General features: G+C 42.9%; 5 protein-coding genes across 10 annotated transcripts; 2 read left to right on the plus strand and 3 right to left on the minus strand.

Annotated features, from left to right (window-relative positions):
* Positions 1–8177: 8177 nt before the first annotated feature.
* LOC124308253 (proteasome subunit alpha type-2) lies at positions 8178–10382 on the minus strand. Its single transcript, XM_046770807.1, has 3 exons — positions 10247–10382; positions 9500–9832; positions 8178–8658 (listed from the first exon to the last, which is right to left on the minus strand). The coding sequence occupies exons 1-3, from the start codon at positions 10285–10287 to the stop codon at positions 8328–8330; spliced, it is 705 nt and encodes a 234-aa protein (XP_046626763.1). The 5' UTR covers positions 10288–10382; the 3' UTR covers positions 8178–8327.
* Positions 10383–10395: 13 nt separating this feature from the next.
* Positions 10396–12904, plus strand: LOC124308249 (interleukin enhancer-binding factor 2). 3 transcript variants are annotated; one of them, XM_046770798.1, is made up of 6 exons: positions 10414–10531; positions 10638–10661; positions 11073–11379; positions 11489–11795; positions 11968–12225; positions 12303–12904. In XM_046770798.1, coding segments are annotated over exons 2-6 (1161 nt in total). In that variant the 5' UTR covers positions 10414–10531; positions 10638–10659; the 3' UTR covers positions 12590–12904. The 3 variants fall into 3 exon arrangements, with proteins under 3 accessions (XP_046626755.1, XP_046626754.1, XP_046626756.1); XM_046770799.1 differs by lacking the exon at positions 10638–10661 and having other exon boundaries at positions 10396–10531; XM_046770800.1 differs by lacking the exons at positions 10414–10531; positions 10638–10661 and adding an exon at positions 10773–10789.
* LOC124308252 (uncharacterized) lies at positions 12838–15416 on the minus strand. 2 transcript variants are annotated; one of them, XM_046770806.1, is made up of 4 exons: positions 15139–15416; positions 14309–14555; positions 13817–14231; positions 12838–13748 (listed from the first exon to the last, which is right to left on the minus strand). In XM_046770806.1, the coding sequence occupies exons 1-4, from the start codon at positions 15219–15221 to the stop codon at positions 13714–13716; spliced, it is 780 nt and encodes a 259-aa protein (XP_046626762.1). In that variant the 5' UTR covers positions 15222–15416; the 3' UTR covers positions 12838–13713. The 2 variants fall into 2 exon arrangements, with proteins under 2 accessions (XP_046626762.1, XP_046626760.1); XM_046770804.1 differs by having other exon boundaries at positions 12838–14231.
* A 1045-nt stretch (positions 15417–16461) lies between these two features.
* On the plus strand, positions 16462–24244 carry LOC124308247 (uncharacterized). 3 transcript variants are annotated; one of them, XM_046770794.1, is made up of 10 exons: positions 16462–16791; positions 18952–19162; positions 20009–20369; positions 20462–20758; positions 20871–21094; positions 21175–21411; positions 21531–22026; positions 22086–22172; positions 22275–22451; positions 22525–24244. In XM_046770794.1, the coding sequence occupies exons 1-10, from the start codon at positions 16774–16776 to the stop codon at positions 22709–22711; spliced, it is 2295 nt and encodes a 764-aa protein (XP_046626750.1). In that variant the 5' UTR covers positions 16462–16773; the 3' UTR covers positions 22712–24244. The 3 variants fall into 3 exon arrangements, with proteins under 3 accessions (XP_046626750.1, XP_046626751.1, XP_046626752.1); XM_046770795.1 differs by having other exon boundaries at positions 18988–19162; XM_046770796.1 differs by lacking the exon at positions 16462–16791 and having other exon boundaries at positions 19040–19162; positions 20014–20369.
* Positions 23744–27424, minus strand: LOC124308248 (venom protease-like). The gene is made up of 6 exons (XM_046770797.1): positions 27280–27424; positions 26053–26283; positions 25681–25948; positions 25177–25436; positions 24912–25078; positions 23744–24812 (listed from the first exon to the last, which is right to left on the minus strand). The coding sequence occupies exons 1-6, from the start codon at positions 27341–27343 to the stop codon at positions 24642–24644; spliced, it is 1161 nt and encodes a 386-aa protein (XP_046626753.1). The 5' UTR covers positions 27344–27424; the 3' UTR covers positions 23744–24641.
* Positions 27425–27430: the final 6 nt, after the last annotated feature.

The following is a 27430-nucleotide window of genomic DNA, read 5'->3' on the forward strand; positions in this document are numbered from 1 at the left end:
AATATATGTATAAGATTTGACTTGAAAGTTTCGATAAATTATGCACATTTCTTTCTTGCCAAGAATAAAATTCGTGAAAATCACTCAAAGAAACGTAGTCCTAAACCTATTTCCCCCCTTAAGTTACCTTACGGAGGCTTTATTTTCCCGACGAGCGACGTGTATAATCACGAATTCTTGTTACCAAAATGAACTCGGCACAAGAGACACTTAGTCGCTCTCTAAAGCGACTGCTCCTCTGGCTTGTTCTTCGCCCTTAATTGCGCGCAATTTCCTTCTATGTGATTCGTTTAACGACGCGTATAATATAACTTCGCCTCGATTTAGGAGAACGAAACGTGTTAGGTACGACTTTCGAGGATTTTCGTTTCAACGATCTTGCGACTTCTCGAATATACGATTATGCCAGGGTTTTAAAATCACACGGATTTTCACTCGTCAGCGATTGAGATGATCGCAAGGAGAAGAACGATCCGATCAATGATTCCGCACATCATTTTCAACGATTCAAACTAACGACGCCACGGAGTGAATATCGCAGGCTGCTCTACGGGGCCAATCAGTACTGAGATAATAAATACGCGTGGAAACGATCGATCCGCGCTTTTCCACCGACTTTTCATCTGCCGGTGTCAGTTTGTCGCAATTATCATTACAGCAGCCGAGTGCAGATCGTAACGCGAAAGCTGCGAATGAGGTTCAGGTGGACGGGCATTGCAGATGTCTATTGATTGCAGTTTGCAATTGCACCATGCTGCATCCACAGCTCGGGGAGTGGTACAGTCGTCAAAGTTTTCCTTTGCGGGCAAATTAATTGCAATCCTCCCTGTTTTATTTACCCATGTCAGACGTATTTATTTGCACCCTGGGGTATAACCTATACTTTGTAATGCAATGTACGACACGCATACCTTCGTTTCTACAACTTTTACGAATATGAAAACCTGTAGCCGAGCAATGACGAAATTAATTAGCGATTTATATATTTACTGCGGTGATGGGAATTTTAATTACATCGGAAATCACGCGAAGAATACTATATCGAATTGAATCGAATCGAATTTATTGACCAAAATACAAGACCAATACAAGGGTGGAAATATAAGAAGATAGTAGAGAAAAATATGCACAAAAGTGGTAAAAATATTTCTAACAAAAAATTGATAATAGAAAGATAAGCTCAACATTGAAAATTTAGAAAATATAGGTACGTATATTTTTTACGGAAATGAGCACGTTTTTGCTACGCATCTCTGTACGATTAGCGCTCCGCAACACAGAGGATTAATCCAACGTACTCTGTATCGGAGGTAAAGTTTCGGTTAAGTACCGTCGCGACGCGCAATTTTCTGTACTTTGCCGCGTCGTTGTTCTCGTGGAAAATCCACTTACACTGCACCCGTACGGTCAGGCGGCGTAATTCAACGTTATAAAATCAGCTCGTCGACCGCGGCTCGGAGATAAACCCGGAGATTCTGCGCCGATGACGCGAAAAGCGCGAATGGTGTGATCGCGTGCAAAACGTCGACGTGGAAACGAAAAAGCAGCTACTTTGCAAATTCAATTTTATATCATTTTTTTCGCGTTACGCGGTGTAAGATTTTCAACGCGTGAAAATCACAATTTTCACTATTATATACAAATCTCAGATGATTTACATTATTATTAGAATTGAAACGGAATTCTGGAAAAATTTGAAAAACTTTCTACGTTCTTCATCAAAGATTTAAAAACTAAGATTCATTTTCGTACTTATCCCACTGTTTAAATTAATTTCGTTAAAAATTTTGTAATCCTCGATTAAAAACGTCGACTTACACGCGATTGAGTAATTATACCTATATGTATGTATAATGGCATCGTAATAATGTAAGCTTTTTTGCAAAACTTAGTCCCTGATTCTGGCCGGTGATATCCCGTACCCCAGATTTGTAATCGTGATAAAAGCCATTGTTCGAAAAAATGTCAATAGGTAATGCGAAATCCTCGCATATTTTTTCGCCAAACGGTTCAGAATTTTTCCATCCATTTCTGACCCTCGTCTTTTTTACGAGATATGAATCAGGGTATGTCGCGAACAAATCCACGTGGCAGGTATTGTGCACACGTACGATGTACATTGTATACCCGAAACCGTCCATTATTACTGTCGAAAATAAGGCGAACAAAAGTAAACGTTTCCTATTTTCCCGAATGAAATTCGCGTAGGTTCGGAATTATTCTGAAGTTATGCCGCAGTATTTCGTTTAATAATTTATACGCGCGGGATGAAACGATTCATGAGATTGCGAATTGAGAATTCGCCATTTCTGTAATAAAATTTCTTTCATCCAGAGCTTTTTGAACTTTTTCCGGGACTCTTGCAGATGGACGTACAGTTTCCCTCGCAGCCTTTAGAATATCCGCCTGAAGACTCGATTCGCGAAACGTGTCCAGATACAAATCTACATAATATACATATATTCTATCTCTTCTTGCGCCAAGCTTCGTATCGTTGAAAATATTTTTCAATTCAAAAGTATTCGAAGAATACCGCACCCACGCTCACAGTAAGAAAGAGATCAGCGGAATGATATCGCAATTCAGAAGGTTGAGACTGACCTTTGGACTATCCTCAGATGAATGAAATGTTTTTTTTTTTTATTTTTTTTTTATGGAAACGGTGTACGTATAAAATATAAAACGAAGTTTGTGAAAAGCGTTGCTAAAACAGAAGGTTACAGAATGTGTTTAAGAGCAGAAGCGTCTTTTCACATACTTCATGTGATCTGAACCACAGACTGTTTGCGAAGAATTATAAATAATTAGGCGTAATTTTTTCTTATTACGATACCGACATTTTTTCTTCATGCAAAACAAAATGTTCAGACTTTGAACAGCGAAAGAATCCAGTGATTTATTTTTACGCTAAAACAGCTTTACGACACACGTATCACATAAAGGTCCAGAGAAAATCGGTAGAACAAAGGTGACCTCATCGAAGGGGTTAGCGTGTCGAGAAGCCGGTATTTCGCGAGTGAGAGAGAGAGAGAGAGAGAGATGCGAAGTTCACTCGAGCTTGCGGAAAAATCCGCGATAGTTGGCTGCGGCGAGTTAAAGCTGGCTCGCTTTAGCGGCTTTGACCAGCGGCAGTAAGGCGTAACAAAATATCCCCGTAAGTACACACGCCATGCACGCCACTCTAGGTACCAGAAATACACCATACGCGAATCCTGTTACAGCTCAGCAGTCACGCCGGCTAAATAAAGCCGGTAGGAATCGATGTTTCGGAAAATTGTGTTGAGTTTTTGCTGCCATATTTTTGAGTCAAGTTTTTCGGATATCTTGTTCAATTTCAGGCTGCTTTTCTATTTCTTTTAAACTCTTTGCTTGTTTTCGGTCGTGCAAGCTCAGTCGGGAATGAAAAGCGATAACCGTTTCGGTTGATTCCTTTTTCGTTTTTTTTTTTTTTTTTTTTTTTTTTATTCGTTTTTGCGAAAAAATGAGGAAAATATGCTTGAATATCGTACGTACGGAAACGTTTATTCAAATTGCGACGTGCTCGAAGCGAGTGAGCGGGCGAGCACCTGTTTACGAAAGGAAAATTAATGATTAAGCGAGCGAAGGACGTGCGGAATTCCCCGGGGACAACTTAGTAAATGTCAGGAAGGATATGGCGTATATACCTCAGCCTATAATACTAACGGCCGGGGTGTATGTAATACCCTTATAGAGGCGAAAGCGGCGTCGGGTCTCTCTCATTGGTCGCAAATTAATCAGTATGACAAACGAGAGTAGCGACGAACCCGTCCTTCGCAGACCGCCGACTCTCCTTCTTCTCGCGACGTTACGTGACGGGTTCTGTCTTACATCCGAATGTCAGCTTAATTACATTCCGTAGCTGGGTTTCACCGATGTTTACTGCTCGTTATATTCCTCGTCGGCGAGTTATGGACGAGGTCTTGTTCGAATTGAGGAGGACGGGTTACTCGCTTATCCTGCGGGCAATAAACGATCCGTCAACGATAAATCGGGGAAAACCAGAGAGGGAGAAAAAGTCGACTCGTTTCGTACTCGCGAATTTCACCCCCCCCCCCCCCTTCGGGGAGAATATCATTCGATCTTAAATTCGCGGAGGCGCGATTCGAGTAACAGGTTTAGGACGCGTATCCGCAAGCCGAGGATGGATACCGACGAATTTTAGCTTGCATGGAATATTGCAAGAGGGAGGAAAGAAGAAGCGGGGGAGCTGAGGGATCATCGAGTTACTCTATTTCATCACCGGAATCCTGTCAACTGTCCTGGACTTTGAATAGAACCACTCGAGCCAATTTGAAAGTCCCGAGAGAAGTGATACCGTGAAATCGGGAGATTCGTCCTGCTCCTTGACAGCTCCGACCGGGACAAGATCAGCAATTCGTTGCAGATTTTCTTATAGACGCGGGCGATTAGAAACTAACGAAGTAAATTCTCGCGGTTTTGCGAAAAGGTAATGCAGAAATTTGCCGAGGGTAGATTTCCTTCTTCTGCACACGTCCTCGCGTTTTTCTTATCCGTAATTTTTTTTTTCTCCTTCTTTCTCCTATTCTCCCAGTATGGGGTTACCTTCGGCGTGGGAAAAAAGATGGACAGCGATGAGGGGCGGGGGAGGGAGAAGCTCAAGTAAATGACGTGTCACCGAGAACATTGGCGCAGATTGGCCCGCCGCTGCCCGCCTCCTGCAGCAGCTCTTCTTTTCCCTCTTTTCGTTATCGGACTACGTCCCGTCTCTGAGCGGGACCTCCGAGGTGACTCGGCGACTTTTTCCTACCAATTAACTAGACGGATGATATTGCGGAACGGAGCACCGTTCCACGTTTTCCCCGTCTCAACAAATCTCGCCAAATGTCCATAGTCACGTCGTCCTCCGCAATGACCAGCCCAAATGGTCCACTTCAACCCCTAAGAAACGAACGCGCGTTAACGTGCCTCTCCTTTAAAGCACTTTTTCCAACTTTTATTCCTGGACATCGTAGAGGGATAAATGAGGTTCGACTCTTGTCCAAAGTAACGACTAGCTCGAAGAGGTGACTTTTTCACGGCGATAATTAATTGAAATAAAATAAAAAATTACTTCCAAGACCAACTCGAACGATCGATGTTTGGAAGAAGTATACAATCGTAGGTGGGGAAGATGTAACGATACTTGTCATTCGGAACAGTTGTGTCGTACGTAGAAGACGAGGAAGATTTGTTGTTGCCTCCTCATCTGCCAAACCGATGGACCCTTCTTCGAAAGAAGGAAAAACTTTTACATTGTATACCGAAGCAGCGAGGAAATTTCACCCTGCGACTAGATCGTCAACTTCTGCAGACTGAAAAGCTGCAAGCTTGGAAAAAAGAACGTTGAAGGATGGACAGCTGGACCTGAGGAAAGAGAAGGAAGAGCAGAGGTAAAATGACGGTGGTTAATGGGCTACGATACGCGTTTTTATTATATGCCGTATTATTCGCTACGGGGTGTGACTATGATACAGCGATGCTTGACCATTGTCTCCGACAACGAGGAAGCTCTTGAAATGGAAGGCGGAGCCGAAGCGCCCGGAGTTAACCGGAAATCGAGAAAATAAAATATCGCGGTGGAGAACGAAGAACGAAGCGTAACGGATACACGAGACAGAGAGAGAGAAAGGCGGCAAATTATGTCATTGTTCGTTTCATGCTGCATAATAATTGTATCTGTATGGATAATATCGGGATGGTACAATCGCATTTTAACGAGAGAACTTTTAATGGCCCCCTCTTCGCTTTCTGCCCTGCAGTAAAACCTGCAGCGTCGTCTAATCGATGACTCGATTAGAGTTAATTAAAATCCCTTTCATCTCAAGTGTATATTATAATAACCGATTGCGAGGCTCGTTCGATCAACCCAAAACTGCTCAGCCCCTGAATGGAGAGGTCGGTATACACGCCGCACAATAAACATCGAGTATGCTCCAGAGCGGGCGTTGGGTGTCTCGATTCTCAGCCCATCACCCTCTTTGCAGCCCATTGTCCATTTCCGGTTCGATACACCCCGTGCCAATTCGCCCACTTCTCCGCGAATCCTGCACGAGCGAGCCCTACAATTAGGCGCAAACTACGATTTCCATTCGCGCATCACGGCTCAGGGGCAAAAATTGAGTGAAAGCAGAGTTATTTTCAGGAGAGATCGGCACCCTGCTCGCGATTACGTTTTAGCGCACCTGACGATACGGGGGTGGTTACAATTTTAATGAAAATTAGTTTGATAACTCGCATTTTTGAATTACAAGTTTTCAATCTGAACTTCAAAGTGTGAACGACGAGGGTGAGAATGTAAAAGGATTGGAAGATGGAAAGGTCGCAATATCGAATTGGCAAAAACGCGGAAATCCATTCTATAGAATTTAGAAATGGACGACGAAACCGATGTACAGAATAATTGTAAAAAATTATCACTATTCTACGTTTTTACTTGTACTACGTATACATGTTCTTGTTTCTTTCGACGAATCTGTATTTTGACTGTGTCGAAACTTTGACCTTTCTAGTACACCGATCATCTACGTATTGAAATTCTACGGTTAAACTAGATTTTCGCGTCTTTGAAAATTCGATATTGTGAACATTTTAATTTGTGATATTTCTATTTCTATTTTTACCCCGACCCGTTGTAAACCTCAAAAACAACACCGAAGCTTCGAGCAGTTCTACTTTGGTTGCAGGTATATTCAATTTGATCACGTCATTTAGATCTCTGCAGTTCGAAACAAAATCAAAAAATTTGATGTGTCTTTTGGATCAAAATCTGCGACAATTAGCGTTCCAAAAATTCGAAAAGCTCGTTTATACAATATGGACTGGCAAGTCAAATTTCGCACTTTTCATGACTGTTGCAAAAAAAAAAAAAAAGATTCACATTAGTGGTGGAAAATATTTTTTTTTGGAAGGGGGAGAAATATTCGGGGAATAATTCATCGTGGCAATCGGTGGGGAGAAGGTAACTTGAGGGCACCCCGCACGGCTTTTTACCGTTTGCTCTCAGCGCGGTTCCGGGTGAAATTTAATAATTTCCTCCAATATATTCTGGGACAGAATGGCCTTACGCGAAAATGGGATATAAGTAATACCCGGGCGAACTTTGAAAATACGATATGCGGGGGTGGCCAGAGGCCGATAGATTTATGGTTCGTTGGCCCGAAAATGCGGTCGAATAGCCTCGTGCGTGTTTAAGCTCCGTGTCAAAAAATTTCCCCTTCATCGTCGCCGTTGTATAATCGTCGATACTCGTTTATTTTTGTCCCTACAATAAATTGTGTTCCGCTACCTGAACCGCGACGCTTTTTAATCAATCAGCGAATTAGCGACTAAATCGAATTAAATATTCACTTTGCCGTTCGCAAGCTATCCATCTTTCTTTGTAAGAAGAGTTTGATCCGTACCGTACTTGTTTAAACTTTGTAATCTCTAAGCGAGAACTCGCTCTCATGGCATAATATACCGCAAATTCAATTGATTATCGATTAACTGCAACTTTGGAAACTTGAATTTAACGTTCTAATCCTAATCTACAACCAACCTCTCTATTATGTATAGAAACTGTTACGGCTTTCGCGTTCTCTTCTCTTAGATCGGTACCGTTGTTGTATAACGTTCAATATTAACTGAGCCTTGTCAACTTTACATTCCCCTCGCGGCGAAACTTCTTCTCGCGAATATTACGGTTCGAGGAGAGCTCTTAGATATTCCGATTCAATATTGAACAGCGAAGTGCACACGCAGAGCGTCATTGCCTTGTTAATTTTTGCCGCAGTTCACACGAGTTCTTTGACCGCCGCTTACGAATCAGGTATTCCAGAATTTAAATGACTGAATAAAAAAATGAAAAAGAAACACGGAAACGAAACCAACAGGTCTTTACCTAATCTCACGCGAAATTAAACGCGAGAGCGTCAGAGATAGCAATCGTCTAAGACGCGTGGCGAAATGCCACAACTTAAATTTTTACACCAAATTTGACTGTATTTATTCAACTTCGTTAATTGCAAATTCAATAACAGAGTGTCGTCCGTTTGAAAAAAGAAGAGGCTGAAAATAGGAAGAACACATCATTTCAAACAAATCTGCTTCGTGGTAAGATGCCTAAAACATTAAAAGATATACACACTGTTCAATCAAATTAATATAAAAGGCATACGTAAGAAATTCACTAGCGATTTTTTATTTATTTTTTTTTTTTGTTTATTTCAAGAGATTTTTTTATTCGCGAGCACATTCGTATTGCCGACTCAATTAATGGATATTACAATACAAACAAAAAAAAAAGTAAACGTAGATACAATAAAAAATTAGGGGATGTTCGCAAGGTAGTCCTTGACATTGGACGGATGGAGTCTCCTGAATCCATTGGCGTCACAAATGCCGACTTCAATATTGTCCGCGGTCATTTGCCCCTCAAATCCTTCCTTCAAAGTCAGAATAGCGGTATGAACGGCGTCATCGAGCTCCAGATCTTCGCTGTATCTCTTCTCCAGGAATGTTTTACCGTTGATGTGATTCTTTCCCATCGCGGTTGCCTTCCAGGCGTAATAAGCACCCGACGGATCGCACTGGAACAGGTACGGCTTGTCGTTGTCCCAGCCGCAGATCAGCAGAGAAACACCGAACGGACGTACACCTCTGCACAGACATTATTTAATCAGTTCCAAAATGTGACTATGCATGTGTTACGTACTCCGCACTATTTCACAGTTCTATTTCACTCATACATCGACTTTCATCCCTCCTACCTAATAGTCACTCCATTTTGCCAGACAATACAAGCCTTGCACACCCCGTACACACCCGATTACCGCTTCTTATTCCCGGAACCTTGATCCTACACACCCCGCTTTTTGCACACACCCATACTTTGTTTTATTCATTTCTCGATGCAATCCTGGTCCGTCTTTCATACGATATTCTGACTTTACCTTTCGAATCGAACACATGTTCGATAAATCATAAGGCATATTCCAACATCAGCACACCAGACTCGTTCATTTAAATCCCTCACCTAAACTTTCCGGTTGTTCTTAATCATAAAAGTGAAGCGGAACCTCATCTATTGTGTGCTGCTCGAAAATAGATAACCCGTAAATCATTACACGTGGTTCCTTTTAAATCTTTGTGAAGCAATTTTCTTCGACTTGTCTTATGGCCTTCGATTGACAAATGTCAAACAATGATTCTATTATGGAAATTTCCAACGAGAACCATTTTACGACAAACTCTTTCAGATTTCAACAATTCTTTACATAAATATACTTTTCTCACACATCTGCTTGCTAAAACCTTGTATCTAAATTTGGTAATGTCTACTTTTCATGGTTTGTAACGTTGATACCAAACATCAAGTCAAAAACAGCATATAAAATTCATTCAAAATCGTTTAAATTGCATAAGGTCATAGTAAATATCAGCTGGAAATTATAGTCAAGTTTCGGCTAATTATATGAAATCATGAAAACTCTGATCTTACCCTGACTGCGTGTACTCCTGCATGAGCATCGCTACTCGTTGAACGAGTTGCGCAGTTGGAATTGGTTCCTGGTACACTAGCAGGTACTGCTGGGCGATTTTGCGAGCTTGCTTCACAAGTAGACGATAGTCAGGCCCCATTCCACTATATATCATCCCAATATGCTTGGTGACCATTTCAACCTTGTTAACACTGTGTTCGTCATAGAGTATCGATTTGTGCTTGTTTTCAGTGGCAAGAACAACTCCGTTGGATGCCTTGATGCCAACCGAAGGCGCCCCAGCTGATACTGCAGCCAATGCATACTCGATCTGCACCAGCTTGCCCGACGGGCTGTAAGTATAAAATAAAAATGTAAAATTTTGAAATGATGGTGAAGAATAATGAGGTTTTATAGTTGACGCAATCAAATTTGAGCCTTAAACGATGTAGAGTAACAATGACAGGACAAAAAGTGGAGATTCTTTGATCAAAACATGGGATGCAATAAAGCTCACTTCAAGTTTCCACGGAGATTGAGACAGAAATTTGAAACAAGTTTGATATTGCTTAGGTGAGAATAAAGTTTCAGACTCGTTTGACACGAAACTTTTTCGATTCTTGACGTGGTTTTTAGGTTAGGACCGAGTTGACGGACTTTGAAACTGCTGGCTAAGAAAAAATTTGGAATATTTTTCCAGAAACGGTTAGACTGATTGATTGAAGGTCGCAAGAATACAGGAAATACGTTAAATTCCCTGTTCTTACCTGAACGTAGTCAGCGAAAAACTGTACCGCTCCGAAGCCATGATTACCTTGCAACAATACACTAACCTGAAGCTCGAACGGCTGAAACTGGAGAGTTTCGACTTTCAAGTTAACGATCTCGAACGTAGAATCCAAGATGGCGACTCGAATCGCGGCGCACTCGCGCTCTCGCGCCTCTCGCGGTTGACTTCAGATGAAACGCCATCAGGATCGTTAAACCGGCTAAGCACGGCTAAGCACACGCTGAGGACCAAGGTTGGCTATTGCTCAAATAAATTATCCAGGGTAAGTTATTATTGAATAAATACCGCGATAAATACTCGATTAGATGAATAAATAACAGCTCATCTCACTCCGAGTAACGAAATACCGGAATACGATTTGTTTTCAGGGTGATCCTGGATCTTCCAGCAATGTAAGTCTGCTATGCTTGGTTAGGTTCTTCGTTCAATGTTCATTCGCACCTTAGAGCATATACTACTGGAGGTAGCTTTACGTGTACAGAAAGTCTAGCCGAGGAGTGAGTGAGAGAGAAAACGAGAGGTATATTTTCGTTATAATTGGTTTCTCTCTCGCTCAACACCCGATTGGCCAATACATAGTCCAAACATTTCCCTGATTAGAATCGTGCGAGCTCTGAACGATTGTGAAATTAAACCTTAAAAGAGCACATCAGCACATTTCTTTCATTTCATCCATCTCTTGTATTGGCGTCAAGCATCAATCGAGCCAGAAATCACGTCCCACCAATTTTTAATATCTTGTGAACTATGCATCGACTCCAGAAATGATTAAACGATGCATTCGATTTGTTCTGACATTGCAGGCTTAATATGGTTCGAGGTGCTCGCGGCGGCATGATAAGAGGTGGTCGAGGAGGAATGGGGCGTGGAATGGGATTTCCTAGGAAACAGTTCCTGCCCAGACATCCCTTTGATTACACCCTTTGCGAGGCTGCGTTTCCTCGCGTCAAGGCAGCTGCGGATGAGGCTGACTTTACTACGGCACTTTTGAAGAAAAATTCAGACATGTGTCCGACAGCGAAAGAGCAGAATTCCATCTTGAACCTCGTTACGAAGCTACAAGGAGTTCTGGATAATCTAATCGTTGCACCTGGAACCTTCGAAGCTTGTGTGGGTATACAGCAAATTTAAAATGGCTGTAAAAGTTAAAGCTATGTTTTTCTTTTTTCGAGTGAAACGAAAATAAGAAGGAACATTGATGGATTCGTTTCATTTACAGCAACTCGAGGAAGTCAGACAAGTGGGGAGCTTCAAAAAAGGGACAATGATCAAGGGTCACAATGTAGCAGACATCGTTGTTATCCTCAAAACATTACCTACAAAAACAGCGGTTGAAGCGCTGGGCACGAAAGTAAACACAGACTTGAAGGCGGGCAATCCTAAAGAGGCGTTTAAGCTGACTCAAACGGAACGTGGATTTGATCTTTCAACTAATGAGGCCACTGTTCGTGTCCTCATCACTACTTTGCATCAAAACTTACGTAAATTGGAATCTGAGCAGCATCTTGACGTTAAAATCTGCCAAGGTATTTACCAACATTGTGTTGCACCCGGATCGTTTGACTTTTTGATAAAATTTCACAAGAAAAAATTGAGATAGTTACCAAAGCTTAAAAACCTATTCAAGTTTTATTTTCAATTCGCAAAATAGTATCAACCTTGTTTCAATATGTTTCAATTTTTTTTTTTTTCTTACAGGGCACCTAGCAGCTATCAGACACTCTCGATGGTTCGAAGAAAATGCCCATCACTCGAGTATCAAAGTACTGATCAGATTGCTGAGAGACTTGAGGACCAGATTCGAGGGTTTCGAACCCCTGTCACCATGGATGCTAGATCTTCTGGCACATAACGCAATCATGAATAATCCCAGCAGACAAGCACTGCCAATAAATCAAGCCTACAAGCGAGTGCTCCAGCTCCTCGCTTCAGGGTTATTTTTGCCTGGGTCAGCCGGTGAGTTGTTTTGTAATCGACAAAATGTTGACCCCAACGACTGAAAGGTAAATTTTAATTGATTATTTTATCTCAAGGAATTTCCGATCCCTGCGAGGGTGGAAACATCCGTGTACACACCGCTATGACGTTGGAACAACAGGACCAAGTGTGTCTAACGGCACAAACATTGCTACGAGTTTTGGCGCACGGTGGTTACAGGCCATTGCTCGAAGGCGGTAATAAATTAGCGGTAGAAATGAGTGTATGGGCTGGCGGTGTGGTTGCCAGTCCTTTGGACAAGGCGTACGAACCTCCAACGGAACAGGAACAGCAGGAAGAAATGGAAGAAGGAAATGAAGAAATGGTGACTCAAGACGCATAAGAAATATTTTAATGAAATTAACAAACTCAGCTTGTTCCAGATTGTTATAAGGCGTGTTTGTATCTCTGTCTGTACATTTGATACAATTTCACGTGAGATTTGGAACGACTCTATACATGGTATAACGCTGGATTTATTGAAAATCATATAATTACGAATTTGTACAAGGATCGGTATCAATAGAGCGGGGATGGGTAAAGAGAAATCGTCCATTTTCAGACTCGATAATGAATTTTTTCAATGTATAGTCTTTCATTTTTGTCGGCAACCCGTGACGTACACATTACATGTATGTCTATGTTTGTCGTTGCCGATCGATCGTAAAAAAATTGATCCTGCTTAAAACATAGATGATGATTCATTATTTTTCAGTTTAAATCACCAAATATCTTATTTTGACAAACATTTGATATACAATGCGATTAATATTGTAATTACTTATATACGGATACATTCATAAATGGCTAGCTTAATATTAATATAATTCCTATGAATAATAATATTATTATTATTATATTAGTAGAACGTCTCGTGTGCGTGTATGTGCAGTCTTCGTATGAATTTTGAAGTACGTTTTCTTACTCGTCAACTCAACAATAATATTAATAGGTCAAATCAACAACGTCACTTCGAGAATGCGACGAAGTTCTTTTGATCAATAAATATTCGGTCTTTATACATATGAGCCCGCCGCGTAAGTGGTCTAACTAACTAAACCTCTATTTTATTCTATATACACAAAAAGAATCGGCGAGTGAAATTCAACCATTGAAAAGTGCAGCCTCAAGCTACAAAACAGTTTGACCAACTTTGTTGGAAAATCGTTAGACTAAATTTCTGAGGAAGTTAACGATCACCATTGCTCTGAATTGGAGACTCGCCTAAGATTCAATGTACTGGTCTAAAAAACACTTTAAAATAAAATAAGTGATATTTCATCTTTCCAGATACGATGCGGATCGCTCGTCGTGCGAAAATATTACAAAACAAGACCTCAAACTTCCTTCGATCACTTGCAAGGACTGTTTTCTGGCGTCATACTCACGTGGGCACAGCTCACCTGCTTATTACCAGGCGGCACTTGAACCCGGAACAATTTTCCCTGAGGCATGCAAACGCAGACTTTATACTGGTTTCGACCGTTCTGGCTTCTGGAGTCCTGAGGAACGACACGAACGCCGTTAAGGTCGATCAAAATCCCCTCCTTACCGCTCAGAGTTATGCTACCGTTGTCGCTTTTGAGGAAGAGGTCCGTACGAGCCTTCCAGAGGATGTCCTTTGCCTCCATACGAACTCCCTCGGTGCCGTGGACGGTCACCCGCCTGTCGGCCTCGAACTTCAAACTCGAGTTTATCGGCGATGTAACTCTGTGGGTCTCGGCTATCTTCACGCCGATTTTCTCCACCCCCGAAGGGAGCTCGAAGTTTGGGGAATTTGTTGAGAAGTATGTGGTTCCCGTTCGCGGATCTTTCGCCTCGAGTACCTTTACCCTCGACACCGTCGTCCCGTTCCAGTACACCTGGACGCTCGAATGGTTTTGGTCTCTGAGGTTTCTCACGTTTATTTGGACGCCGCTGTCGTCCCCGGATATCGCCATTGGTTCGTCGCCGTATCCCTGGCAAATTCCGCGCCATATACAGAGCTGCGTTTTGGAAGGAATTCGGTTAGTTTTGTTATTTCATTTTCGCCATTTTATCACCCCTCATCGCAAATACCTACTCGGTCTAAATCAGTTTTCCCAAAAAATGTTATCAGGTTCTCTTCTGGTATCACCTCCATGCTCTCCATCCTCTGATTCATCCGTAGCACAGCGAATATCGTTATGCTTAGGAACAGATTGCACAGCCCCATCACACCCAGCAAAAATATCAACATCCATAGGCAGTACCTTTTCCTCTCCGAACTAACGTCTGTTGTGCTCGAACGACTTGAACCATCTTTCATCGTGCCCCTCGCCTTTCCTAGGCTGTTGGAATTTTGGAGAAAAACAATTATTAATACCGGGTTCATGGATGAATCGTTTGGGAGAAAATAGAAATAAAAATGATAGTGATCGTCTCGGTTCCAGGAAAATTATAATGGGACCGGCATGAGATGAACTTCCGGTAAAGAAATATTATTTGGCGATTAGACGTGGTTTTATAAACTATTGAAAAATCCGGATATATAAGCAAAGTTTCTGTTTTTCTTCAATGTATTTTATGACGGATAAAATGTTATTTTTTCTGCAGAATGACTTGATAGTGATTCGAGATGACACTTCAATCACAGTTTTGATTTCAAATTTTCGGAAAAGATGTCACTGTATTGTCTCGACGTTATAGGAAACTTTGCTCATGAAAATTGACCTTTTTTTTACACGATTGCGACTTATCCGTACGTGAGGAGTTCTCCGAGGCTGGAAATTAGGGCAGCTCTTTGATTCGAAAGTTTCGGAAATATGAATGATTTTTTAACAAAAAAATAATAATTTCACAAGTTCGAACTCCAGTTCCTGCAGTTTGAGAGTTGAAGCTTCGCGATGGATAAATAACGTGATAATTACGTACCTGACGACGTTGTTATTCTGGTTAAAATTCTGAGTGATTAGCGGTTTGTCGCTGTTTGACAAATCGTCGTCGAGTTTAGACATCGTCGAAACGAACGGCTGCCTCCCAGCTTGCGGATTAGAAAAAAAAGGGAAAATAAGCGAGGAATTATAGCCAAAGCACGTCTCAGCGAGAAAAAACGACGAAGCGATCTTATTGAGCGTTTACTAAGAATAGACGAACATTATTTCGGCTTAAGATTTCCCGAAGCACGGCGCGTCGGTTCCGTCGGCTTTTCTACAAAGCTGAAAATAAAACTGATCTCGGCGCTTGCGCTCGCCTTTCGTCGCTCTAACGAAGATCGATGTTTCGCCCTCGAGGAGCGTCGGCGCGATCAGAATTTCAAACAATTCCAAAACCCGAGTCCGGACCGCCCGGAATCGCCGAAAGAAATTAAATTGACTGACTGTTTTTCCTTCTCAGCATTCCGGACGGGCAAAATCAGAGCAGAGCTTCGCTCTAACTTATTCGACCACAAAAGCTCGTGCACAGTGTATCTTTTTCGGGATTTGGCTTTGTACCAAGCGCTGAATTGTTCCAGCTGTATTTCCAAGGGGATAATAATTAATCCCGCGCCGTCTGGACGCGTTGCGAAAGCAGGAGTTAACCCTTTGAGTCACACATTATTGTGCTGCGTCAATAGCAAGACAGTGGTGTGATTACGAATCTGAAATCAGATTTCAAAAATTCAAGATGGTGGATGAAAATTTCAGATTTGATCGAATACGGTCAAAAAAAAGCTATTCAGGGGTATTTGGGGTCGCTGATTGTATTCGCTATACTGAAGTTTCAAAATTTAATTTCAGATTCAATATCAGCGACCCAAAAACCCCTGGGCAGAGTTTTTCTTCGGATTCGATCGAATTTTAAATTTTCGTTCCTCATACTAGACCCGTCATCTTGAACTTTTTGTATCCAATTTCAGATTCATGATCAGCGACCCCAAAAACTTATAATTTATGTAAAACACGTAAACGCGTAGAGGGGTAACTTTCTCGGAAATGAAATTTGCCCGATTCTTTTCAATCAATTTGTTTCTAACAATAATAATTTACATTATATCGCAACAATTACTCTAGAGTATTGAAAACCTGTTAGTATACTATCAGAAAAAGCATAAAACCGCAGAGAAATATGCTATCGAAGTTCTCTAAATTAAGAAAAAAAAAAAGAATTGGTATAAAATAGGTGGTAAGAATACTTACCACTATGACTCAAAGGGTTAAACATGAGGAGAGGACAGAAAAAAAGGGAACAAATCAGGAGCGTTATTCACTCGGCGACGAACCCCGACAGCAGCGACTGAGTCAGTGATTTCCCGTCTGTCATTCGCTTACAGCTCGAGTCGCAGCGAGTTCGTAACTTCGCGCTGATCGTGAGTCTGTCAGTCCGCGGAGCGACTTTGCTACGAGCGAACGTTTCGAGATTAATGACCCGACAAAGTTCTCTGTGTGCGAGTGTGCCGATTATTTTGCGACTGTCAAATAATCCCGCGTCTCAATTCGCGCGTGCTCAACCCGCGACTTTCAAGACGTTCGTTGCCGGCTTGGCTCTCCGAGTTTAATCTACGATTAGCCGCTCGAGGCCTGAAAAAAGATGCGGTCTTATCATCAGGTGAGCACGATTACTAAAAGTCTTGAGTAAGATCTGAGCTATCGAATCGTTGTTTCTTCGCAAATTCAGGAGAGTAAAAATTTTCAAAATACCTAGATGCGAACTGTGCGTATTTCTCGATTCTCTTACACGGAAATAACGTATATTTTGTAGAAGCGTCATTAGACGTTCATCGAACGAGTTAAAGAGCGATCAGAGTAGAATCGGCGAATGTAGTGAAGGATCTTCCGGTTGCAACGGAGAGAATGATTTTAATTACGGAGGCATATATTGTCACCGGTCAAACGTCAATCATTCGCTGTTCTGTGTTGAATTTTTTTTTTTTTTTACTCAACTTTAGTCAAGGCTTCGGAACGCTGACCAACACGACATGCTGTGGTCTGGCTCCTTTCAGATTTCTATCGAGACACAGGCCGTTTATCAAGTACGAGGAGGTTCCATGTCCATGTTATATTATGTACCTTCGTCAATTATCATCCGTACTCGATCTTGGCCCGCCTTTCTTTGGTCCCGAAACAAACACCATATGTGTCATCCAAGCCAACCAAAACCTGTTTCGAAATCGGATTCTGTGGTATTGAAATTTCCTTCTTACTCCGGCTGAAGAATCATTGAAAATAATTTTCTCTCGTGTTTCAGCCACTTTGACCGATACGCAAAATAGCCGGTACGATTTGCACATCGTGTATATAACAGTAAATAATTCCAAGGAATCGTTGTCAGTGCTGAATGGAACGATGCAAAGTGGATTCTTTGTACGCGAATCGGTACTACATCTACCGACTTAAAAATCGGTTTGATCCGTGAGAGTGAAAAAAGTCACCGCAAACGTGAAAAGCGGCCCAATTTACCCGCGTTATGTTAACACCGCGTGTATCATAAGTGTACACATACCTATATATCCATTCTGCTTATCTCATCGGTTACACGGAGTAAACGTTTTTTCATTCGTTTCATTTTTTTTTTTTAGTCTTCTGGTAGTAACGTTACATGATATAAACCATCGCGGTTCCGCATCTTCTTTTCAAAGCAAACACATGCACGTTTATTTTGACGATCTAAAAAGTAAGTATTTTACACACGGCACATTTTTGGCAAATTGAAATTCAAAAGGATATGTTTTTTCCACGTGGTTATTACAGCTCGCTAATTGTCATACAATCCGCGATACCCGTTTCTCATCCTTTCACCGGCAGACTCCCTATCCGGCCTCCACAGCTTGTTATCCCATCGGCAAGTACAAGGTGTAACTTAATTATGTGGTAATTCTGCGCAAATGTTCCAACTCCTAATTCAGCGCGCATCTTGCGTACACGCGGCGCCGTGATAAGAACGCAAAACAAACCAGCGATGGACCACCGTTCTTCGCCTTCAAGGCACGTGTTTCTGCGGTTCGCGACCCACATGTGATGCCTATAACGTACATACACACACATCGTTGTGAAACACAGTAAATACCTTGCCCTGGCGTCTACGAGTCTCACAATCAGCCGTCGCAAGGAACGTTAATTATTAGTATGTGCTATTCAAACCCGGTGTCAAGACCAACGAATTGTTTTTTTTTGTTTTTTTTTCCTGCAGTGCAAATTACTATTTCTTATTTCCGTATCTCCATTGTGGATTTACGTATTGCTCTTTCCTCTTTGACATTTTTGCTATCCAGTATGAAATGGTATTCGTATATTTGGAGAACTGTGTAGGTGATTGAATAGAGCTGATAAAGAGCATGTACTTGGAACTGCTCTGATAGCTTTGAATTTTCGAATATGGAAGTCGTCTTTACGTTTCAAAGGAGATAGAATGGACCGGAACTCTGGTTAATTACACACGTTTATTCCTATGGGAGAGTCCAATTGTTGATAATTTGGTCACGTTCGGTTAGCTGTAGATCACGTTTAGGCTGTCGTATATTGTTCACCCCCCCCCCCCCCCCATCAATGGTGCCCCGGTATAGGAGCCTAAAATCTAAATGGAATTAACCAAAGCCCGGGTCCCACGGTGGAAATCATCGACAAATTATACAGCCTAAGGAAAATAAGTTTCTCTGTTCACTGCGGTTAAAAATAGAGTAACAGCGCCTCGCGGATTTACATATTTCATGGTCAAGACACTTAATATGGCTGTAAACCGAATGTCTTTTACTTTCTTTTTCGTATCAAGATTTTATGGGTGATCTCGGTGATCTCGTCGGCACAGGGCGTCGGTCCCTTGACGACCTCGACGACGACGCAGCTGCCCTTCGTTGTACCGGAAGTCCAGACGATCGGTCAGCCGGAAATCGAGCAGAAGCAACCGGAGATACAGAGGTCGCAGGTTGACCGTCTTTGGGAGGAGATCGGTGGCGTTAAAGCAATGATGAGCAACATAGCTGGTGAGAGAAAAGACACGTTGACATTACACACCGAACCGCTTCCCACGCCATACTTATACACACTCTGTAAGCTGTGCTTGTGTCAAATATGTGCCTCCGAGATCATGAGGAGAGCATCTGTGAAGCGCATGAGAAGCGCGCGATCTGGCGTTAAATATAAAAAAGAGAAGAAACAAAACAACAAAAAAAAATAAATAAATAATAGTAATAATACACACGAAGCAAAGCAAATAACGAGCAGCCAAATTTTTTATCCCCTCCTTAATTGAGGAGGGTACGATGTTAAAGTTCGTTGAATTATTGAAGAATTGAAAACAATTGAAGTTTATTTTCTTTTCTTATCTTCTTTTTTTTTTGTGACCGAAGCCGGTGCAGCTGACGAAGAAAACAACTTTTGCGCAGACGATCGTTGTTTAAAAGTCAGAGTTCAGATTTGTGTCTGCGTATTTTTTTTTTCCTTATACTTTTATTACGCGTTAGTGTGATTTTACCCTTGAGATTGAAAAAAGTTAATTTCGCACGCAGAGAGTCTAAACAGAAAGCGGTACGATATTTTCCAGTGTATCAGTTACTTGGCAACATGTGTAGGCTTGTAAAGTCTGCCACTTTGGGCGCAGATTCATTAGTTTGACAGACAAGGTCGCTCAACTTATTGCTGAGCAGACAATTTGAATTCATTTTGCACGTGACCCGAGCACTCGACACTTTCCCACAATCGTTTTGTACCTACTCTAAAATTGAAAGCGCCGACGATTAGAACTCATTTATCGATGAACTTGACAACGTATGAATATTTCGGGAAGAAACTGGAATCCTGTAAAAATTTGTTGATAAAAATCCCGTCAGGTCAGTTGGACAAGTTCAACAGTCTGTATCTGGGTAAACTGGAGCACAGAATGTTGACGACGTCAACGCTGTTGGCGAGCATCGACAGCAATATTCATGGTTTACAAGAGAGAAGCCACGTCTGGGACACGTTTCAACTGCACGTGGCCGCCTGGAACGAGCAGATAAAGAGTCTCGACAGCAAGGTGGACCACCTATCGAGGGGCCAGGAGAAGATGATAGTCCTCGACACGAAAGTCTCGCAGCTCATGAACCTCGAGTACAAATTGGAAAGAGTCGCTGCGAGCCTCCAGGAGACTTCGCAGAGGATTCATCAATTGGAGGCGCCCAAGGATCCCCTGATGGGAGAATTCGCCGTCAGGTTAGTAATCGCGATACAAAGTCGACAAAGAACTTTACTTCTTTCTTCAGGAGACCACAAGCACCACTTACTCTGGATCGTTCAACTTTCAGGGGCGTTCTTTCGACGCTAAAGAACGTCGAGCGCAAAGTGGACCGAGTGCAGACCGGTATTCAGGGCATTGGAACGACCCTGAAACAGAAGAAGAAACGGAACGAAACGGAGGAGGCTTCCGGAAAATTGGTAATTCGATGCAACACGCCACCGGCGGTGGAAGAAGCCCTTCAGGATGTGCAGGCCAAGGTTGATCTCGTCTACGACAAGCTGTTGTCCGAAACGGACAGTAACGAGTTGAACGATCAGCCAGAGTCCTCCGATCTTCCGCAAGCCGAGGCTAAGCTGCTCAATCGGTAGGCTGTGTCGGTTTGTTTTTCTTCCTATAATCCCAGTGGAGGGATTGTTTTTTTTTTTTTCTCTTTATGATTCGGAGAAACTCGACGAGGACAAATTTTCACTGTGCAGACTGTGGAAGAGGTTGATGGTGCCGCAACGAAAGATGATCAAATCGTTGGACGCCATAGAGGATCTACTGCGCGGATCAAATGTCACAGGCGTTTCCTGTCGCGGTGACTTGGACGAAAACCTTAACCGCGATATTGAAGAATTGTCGAGCTGCTGCCGAGCAAGCAGTCATCGGGTCAGTTCCTTCGTCGAAAATGCAGAGACCCTTATGAAGCGGGTCGAAGGTGGGTGACTTCGGAACTTTAAGAGACTCCGATAAACAGTGACAATATTCATAGAATTACTCCGCGTTTATGATCGTCAGGAGTTGTCAACCACGTTAATTCCCAGTCATCCATCGGTCTGGAGGCTCTTGAGCGCGGCTTCTCAAAGCAGAGGAATCACATGGAAGATGTCTTCGGAAAAATCAGCGAGACCTGTTCTCGTACCAAGGGCGAATCACCTTCCTCGAAACAGTTTCCTGTCCTTGTCTACGACGGTTCAGGCGACGCTACCGACGATACCGGCAGTGGAGACGACGAGGACACTCCTCAGGGTGAGGGTGAGGACTACGTCATGGAATCACGCGATTCTGGAATCGCAGTTCCATTCACCTTTTATTTCCCAACTTTCCCACCGTTCGTAAACACCAACGAAAAACCTGAAATATACTTATTGCAGGCAGCGCTGACGGAGAAGTCACGGTGATACCGCTCGAGACTGGGGCGGAAGGATGGACGCCTAACAAGGGCGAGGACGCGACGTCGACTCCCGGATATCCGGTTCCACAAACCTGGAGTCCAGTGGCAGCGGTGCCCAACACCACCACGTTACCGCCGCCTGTCACCACGGCAAGTGTCGAAACGTTATCGACGACGGAGGTACCAGGTGATCAACTACTTTACGCGGATGCAAAGAAGTGCGAAAGTCTGGTGAACACTGGGAGGAATTCTGGCGTTTACATGCTCGGGCAAAACAGAGACCTTAACGATGCTGGTCGCGACTTCTACACGAGGAACTGCGATCTCGAAACCGCCGGGGGCGGGTGGACCGTGATTCAACAGAGGGGCGGCGGCTGGGGGGGCGTCGAGAATTTCACGAGAAACTGGGAGGACTACAGTCTCGGTTTCGGAAGTCTTTGGGGAGAGTTTTGGCTCGGTAACGAGTACATTCACAGGTGAGTCGATCGGTCAAAAATAGAATTTGCAGATTTGGATGAATGTGTCGGCTCCGCAGGCTCACGTACGAAGCCGACGTCGTCCTGAGGGTCGAGCTCGAGGACTGGAAGGCCGTCACGGCCTGGGCCGAGTATTCCACCTTCAGGTATAACTATAATCTTCAGACCAGGACCTTTATTGTCCTTACTCCTTTCGTGAAATGAGATACGACATCGGCGTTCTTCTTCCTCACTTACATGATCGACAGGGTGGACGCTGAGGTGGACAATTACAGAATATGGATAGGGGATTACGAGGGCAACGCCACGGACGCTTTCAGCGCTCACGATGGAACTCCATTTTCCACCATCGACCGGGATAACGACAGCGCACCGCCGTGTTGTCCTTGCGCACCGGCTTACGGTGGTGGCTGGTGGTTCTACAGGTGAGATACTCGGATAGGATCCTTTGATCCTTTCGGTATACTCCGTGTTTCTATCGTTCCCGATTTCTCGCAGCTGTTTCGAGGCGAATCTGAACGGCGACTATTATCCGGAAAACGCTAAGCACGATCCGTTCCGCGGTGTTATTTGGGAACACTGGCACGGTGATTACAGCCTCAAGACGACCAGGATGATGGTTCGCCCTCGCAACCTCGGCGACATTCCTCTCGATCCTCCGGACCAGGTTTATCCAGATCCCTGACTCCCGGAGGTTTCCGGCCTCGCCAAAGGCACACGCAACGTGACGCTTCACCCTGATTCTGCTCTGATCGTCGCGAGCTGTTCCGGGAGATTCATCCTCGTCCGTCTCAGATGGATTCCTTTGGCGTTAACTACACTCGCAGTTATCGCGCTGGAGCAGAAAGCGCTCTTCGCGCTCTTCATCCTCATCCCTCATTCTCTTCAGATTTGACGCTGACCTCCGATCATTTCCTCTTTCATACATTCGTTATTCAAGCGACAACAATTCCAGCTGTCAGTATAATACCGCAATGATTGTTTTCTTATTATTTCCTAATGTCGGTTGTAGTCAAACCCTGGCCGTCAGCCATTCGTAGAAAATAATCTTATAACCTGTCACATATTTACTTTTATACATTATATCTATTTGTATACATATTGTTGCACTGCTGCTTGTCTTTGCAAAGGGATTACACGCCCTCCCGTTATACAACTGATCGGTTTCATACTTTTCAGGACTGTAGCGGAAGTTGAAACATCTGACAAGAGCACTCTTAATTTTTTCGACCATAGTCTACCCCGATCTTTGTCACCACCTCGTCTATTTCTGAAAACAATTGTTCATTACCGTGCCTGTGTTTACATCTAGATCAAAGTTGAAAGAGTCTGAGTGAAAGAGGGAGAAATACTCACACAAGATGACTGGAACAACATAGCTGAGTTTACAGATCATATAACAACACAATCTGCTAGGAGACTTTAACGCACATAATCAAAAATGGAACTGTACAAACACTGAGAAGTTCTTATAATGGCCCAATTACCTGCCCCATGTAATTTCCCCTTTAGGAAACCTCCCGAATTTCGTTAGTTTTGCCGTATCTATCACCGTTCTCGAGATATTCGCGATTCAAGATTTTAGTCAGCTAAATCAATAGAAGTTATTAATTATAATGTTAAAAATAAATTTCCCCCACCACCTAACCCCGAATTATTACTATTTTCGCCGTATCTATCATCGTGGACGTGTAATTGAATTGCAGTCACAGCTGAGTCATGTATAAAATTTATTTATTGAAATGTAACACAGCCGATTCTGTTTCATATTTGAATGCGTATCCGTGTCATTTTTAGAAGGTAAATTTTACTATATCTATAGAACTAAGTAGTATAGTACGACCAAGTACGACATACATTTTTCTAAGTGAATACACAAAATAAGGTATATGTTTGTGCGTATACGTACGCGTATGATCCTAAAAAAACTAAAGAGCTTCGAATTGTTTTCAGGACGAAATCCGTTGCGTCATTTTCACTACAAAATACGGCGATACACCGTCGAGTATTTCAAATTTTTGATCCCGTCGAACAATTACAGTGTTGACTATACAAATGTTGTTCCGTGTGACACACAAATCTGCACAACAAACTCACGTCAAAACTTATTGTTAGACCAATTTTCGTTGCATAACACAAGTCATCTTTTTCCACTTTTTTTTTTGTTTTTTCCTTGTATGTCGTCATTGTAACGTATCATCGGCAAATCGCGGTAATAGAATGTTTCAAAAAATGACTGTATATATTTTGAGATTCAGCGGACGAAGAAATTCCGATGACCGGTTGATTATTCAATGCAATATAAATTGCTTGTCAACTTAATTAATTCATTTTTACAACGATTCCTCTCCGCATGTCCCTTACATACGTGCATCACCTTATATCGAGAGTAAAACCGCAAACGACTGTGGATAAAATGGAAAACACTTCTTCAAGATTATTTTCTTTGAAATGAATCGACTGTCATGTGAGCTAGCTCTAAATATTAAACTTTTTTATCCGACAAATTATTCTTTCGAGCTGCTCGAGATCGTGACTCCCGGCTGCACTGTCCAAAAATGATGAGCGATGTTGTTAAATTTACTATCTCTTCGAATCCAGCCCAGTATTGGGATTTATCCTCGTCCCCACACAACGGACTCTATCCACGGAACGTAGTGATAAACGCGTGTGTAAATTCCGGGAACTGAACTTCCGCAGAACCTTCCTAAACTTGTGACTCCGACCACATTGTACATGCAGTAGTCCTTTTTACTGTATATCACGAGAGGGCCTCCACTGTCACCCTGAAACAAAAAATGCCACCCTCAGTTCGCGAACAATTTTACACGTCGTGATATTCCGCGAAATTATGATTGAAGATACTCTTTCATCTGTCCGCATACCTGGCACGTGTCGCTGCCATCTTTCCCAGCACATATCGTCCATTCTTCAACTACTCCATCGCGTAGCTGAGCTACAGACCCGCTAGCCAAGTAGCTCGCGTTACAAGTTTGCTGATCGACGAGGGGAAGCGTAACTTTCAGAAGATCACTCGAGCCTTCATCGTCGGCTGTATAAATAACCGCGAGGACGGAGGTAGAAGTCATTGACGAGGAATATTACCGGCCTGTTTGCACATGCATTCGTTATCACGTGTGAGAACCTTACCCCATTCAACGCGACCCCATCCTGTCGCTATTGCGTTCTCAGTTCCAGTCGTGGGTGATGTGTGGAGACAAGCCGGTCTGATCCAGGCGTTGAAAGGCACCCTGGACTCGAGGCGAAGAAGCGCGATGTCGTGATATTGCGAAGGAAGCTGGTACTGAGGGTGTCTGATCCTCTGGGTGATACGACGATCCACAGGTTTCGCCCCGTCGTCGGAACGCTGCAGGTTCAAATCGCCGACGCGCACCCAGTTCGCGGTGCCCCTGGGAATTGAAGAGGCATTGGGTCTAATTGCAAGATTTAGCGAAGACAAAAACCAAGGACCAGCAAAACGTGCAATCTAGTGTCGATGGTGGAATTCCAAGTGATTCAACAGCGACTCAGGATCACTTTGTTACAGCGCGTCGACTACGTTTACGGTTTGATTGACCAGCAACTTTTCTTGCATGGTTTCATACGCAATCCTGGAGTGAAAACCCAGAACAATGACGTGCTCGAAAGGCTTACCAATTCGACGAAAAGGTGCAGTGGGCTGCCGTAAGAACAAAGTTCTCTGATATCAAAGTGCCTCCGCAGTACCAGCCGACTCCGGCGGTTGGCAAATCGTAGCCAACCGCTGCCATGTGGGGAAACTCCATACGCTCGGCCCTTGTTCCTCCCACAATCAACTTTTGGGACTTGATCGCGCACACGGATCTGTTCACTTTCTGTCGATTCAGGGTCAAAACCGGTGAGTCTACTTGTTCATAAGTGTACCGGGCATATTCAGCGCATTCTGGAAATATATTCGCAATTTACGTCGACGGTTCTTCGAGGCAGTCGTGTATACCTAGACTGGCGATAAAAGTTGCAGGATAATTTTAAGCAGATGAAACTCACTCTGTCTCGAAATTTCACCTCGTCCGTCACTGACTGGATTTCTAGTGACAGTCGGAGTTGACTGCGTGGTTTGCGGTCGGCTGTTTGGACAGCAAACGACTGGTTCAAATCCGGCATACCCGCAGATTGAATCCGGCGCATTTCCAGCCACCAATTCCTGGAATACGATGTTGCAATTGTTCAGCAAGGCACAAACCCCGGAAGCGCCGCTTCTCAATCCGCATGAATCACCTGGAGTATGTGGGTGAGAAATATTAGTCCTTCTCACAAGCCGATCGACAAGATGAAATGCTTTAGACACTCGTAGATGGAACAGAAGTTGCAATTTCGCTTTCGATCTAAAATTGGCAATGCTCGAACCTCAGACCCGTTTCGATAAACGTGTTTTTTGTATTTTTTGTATTTTTTTTTCCACCGATCTGGTTTATCAACATACCTCCGCTCATATAAGACGAAAAAAAAAATCGATATACCGGGTGTAATTTGATTTTCCAACGAAACGAGATGCGATCATTTCAAGAAGAAACTATGAACCAAACAACCTATCATATTACCGAAATTAAGAATTTGTAAAACGTTAATTACATCAGTTTTAAATGTGTATTGGAATTTTTAACCATCGGAAAGGTATCGTAGACATTAATCAATAACATTACGTCATGCTGCACATTTAAGTGTCTTCCATAAGCTATAATAATAAACAAGCGTGATCGTAAAATTTTAATTTTAGCGATGAACCCGCGAAGCGTTGTAAGTTGATACAATCAAAATTATAAATGAAATTATTATCAGATTTGTCGCCAGAAACCGGTTTCAGAACTGAGTACCTTAAACTAATGACATTAACTGCTATAACCGTCGTTTACAGAGTCTGCGAATTTTCATCTAACGCTGACCTTCCATTTCCATTTATAACTCTTTTCTACGATCCTAATACCTCCGTTTCTACCACTCGCATGCGATATTTGCAAACAACGATCTTTCACAATGTCGCGGTGATTCAAAATGGCGTTATCGAGAAACTAATTTCTTTGTTTGGAAAAATAGCCGCATACAATCACAGACACTGGTACAGTCACTATTCACGTAATTAAAATTTTCAAAGTCCTTCCACTTTTTTTTTTCTTTTCAGCCGAACGTACGTCCATTACGTACTGATCACGATACTCCAATTGGCAAATGAGAACGGAAATCGTATAATCCATAAAATTTCACGACCGAACTCACCTTCTTCCGCCGACTCGACGCGGTGCGTTGCATAAAAGAGGAACAAAATAACAGGGAGAATCATCTTCGAGGACAAGTGACTCCGCGGTTCCGTCCAACAGTGATCGTGGAACGTAAACTACCGAGATATAACAACTCGAAATCCCCACCA

Source organism: Neodiprion virginianus, chromosome 6, assembly GCF_021901495.1.
Source record: "Neodiprion virginianus isolate iyNeoVirg1 chromosome 6, iyNeoVirg1.1, whole genome shotgun sequence".
Classification (NCBI taxonomy): domain Eukaryota; kingdom Metazoa; phylum Arthropoda; class Insecta; order Hymenoptera; family Diprionidae; genus Neodiprion; species Neodiprion virginianus.

Excerpts from the sequence above, each read along its gene's own strand:
- LOC124308253 (XM_046770807.1), bottom strand. The coding sequence starts at position 10,287 with ATGGCTTCGGAGCGGTACAGTTTTTCGCTGACTACGTTCAG. Across the intron at positions 9,833-10,246 it reads TTTTCGCTGACTACGTTCAG|CCCGTCGGGCAAGCTGGTGC; the intron begins GTAAGAACAGGG and ends TTATACTTACAG. Across the intron at positions 8,659-9,499 it reads CAGGAGTACACGCAGTCAGG|AGGTGTACGTCCGTTCGGTG; the intron begins GTAAGATCAGAG and ends ATGTCTGTGCAG.
- LOC124308249 (XM_046770798.1), top strand. Across the intron at positions 11,796-11,967 it reads TGACGTTAAAATCTGCCAAG|GGCACCTAGCAGCTATCAGA; the intron begins GTATTTACCAAC and ends TTTTTCTTACAG. Across the intron at positions 12,226-12,302 it reads ATTTTTGCCTGGGTCAGCCG|GAATTTCCGATCCCTGCGAG; the intron begins GTGAGTTGTTTT and ends TTTTATCTCAAG.
- LOC124308252 (XM_046770804.1), bottom strand. The coding sequence starts at position 15,221 with ATGTCTAAACTCGACGACGATTTGTCAAACAGCGACAAACCGCTAATC. Across the intron at positions 14,556-15,138 it reads CAGAATAACAACGTCGTCAG|CCTAGGAAAGGCGAGGGGCA; the intron begins GTACGTAATTAT and ends AAATTCCAACAG. Across the intron at positions 14,232-14,308 it reads GGAAAACTGATTTAGACCGA|CTCTGTATATGGCGCGGAAT; the intron begins GTAGGTATTTGC and ends TCCAAAACGCAG.
- LOC124308247 (XM_046770794.1), top strand. Across the intron at positions 22,027-22,085 it reads GGTAACGAGTACATTCACAG|GCTCACGTACGAAGCCGACG; the intron begins GTGAGTCGATCG and ends TCGGCTCCGCAG. Across the intron at positions 22,452-22,524 it reads GGTGGCTGGTGGTTCTACAG|CTGTTTCGAGGCGAATCTGA; the intron begins GTGAGATACTCG and ends GATTTCTCGCAG.
- LOC124308248 (XM_046770797.1), bottom strand. The coding sequence starts at position 27,343 with ATGATTCTCCCTGTTATTTTGTTCCTCTTTTATGCAACGCACCGCGTC. Across the intron at positions 26,284-27,279 it reads CGTCGAGTCGGCGGAAGAAG|GTGATTCATGCGGATTGAGA; the intron begins GTGAGTTCGGTC and ends CACATACTCCAG. Across the intron at positions 25,437-25,680 it reads TGCACCTTTTCGTCGAATTG|GGGCACCGCGAACTGGGTGC; the intron begins GTAAGCCTTTCG and ends TTCAATTCCCAG.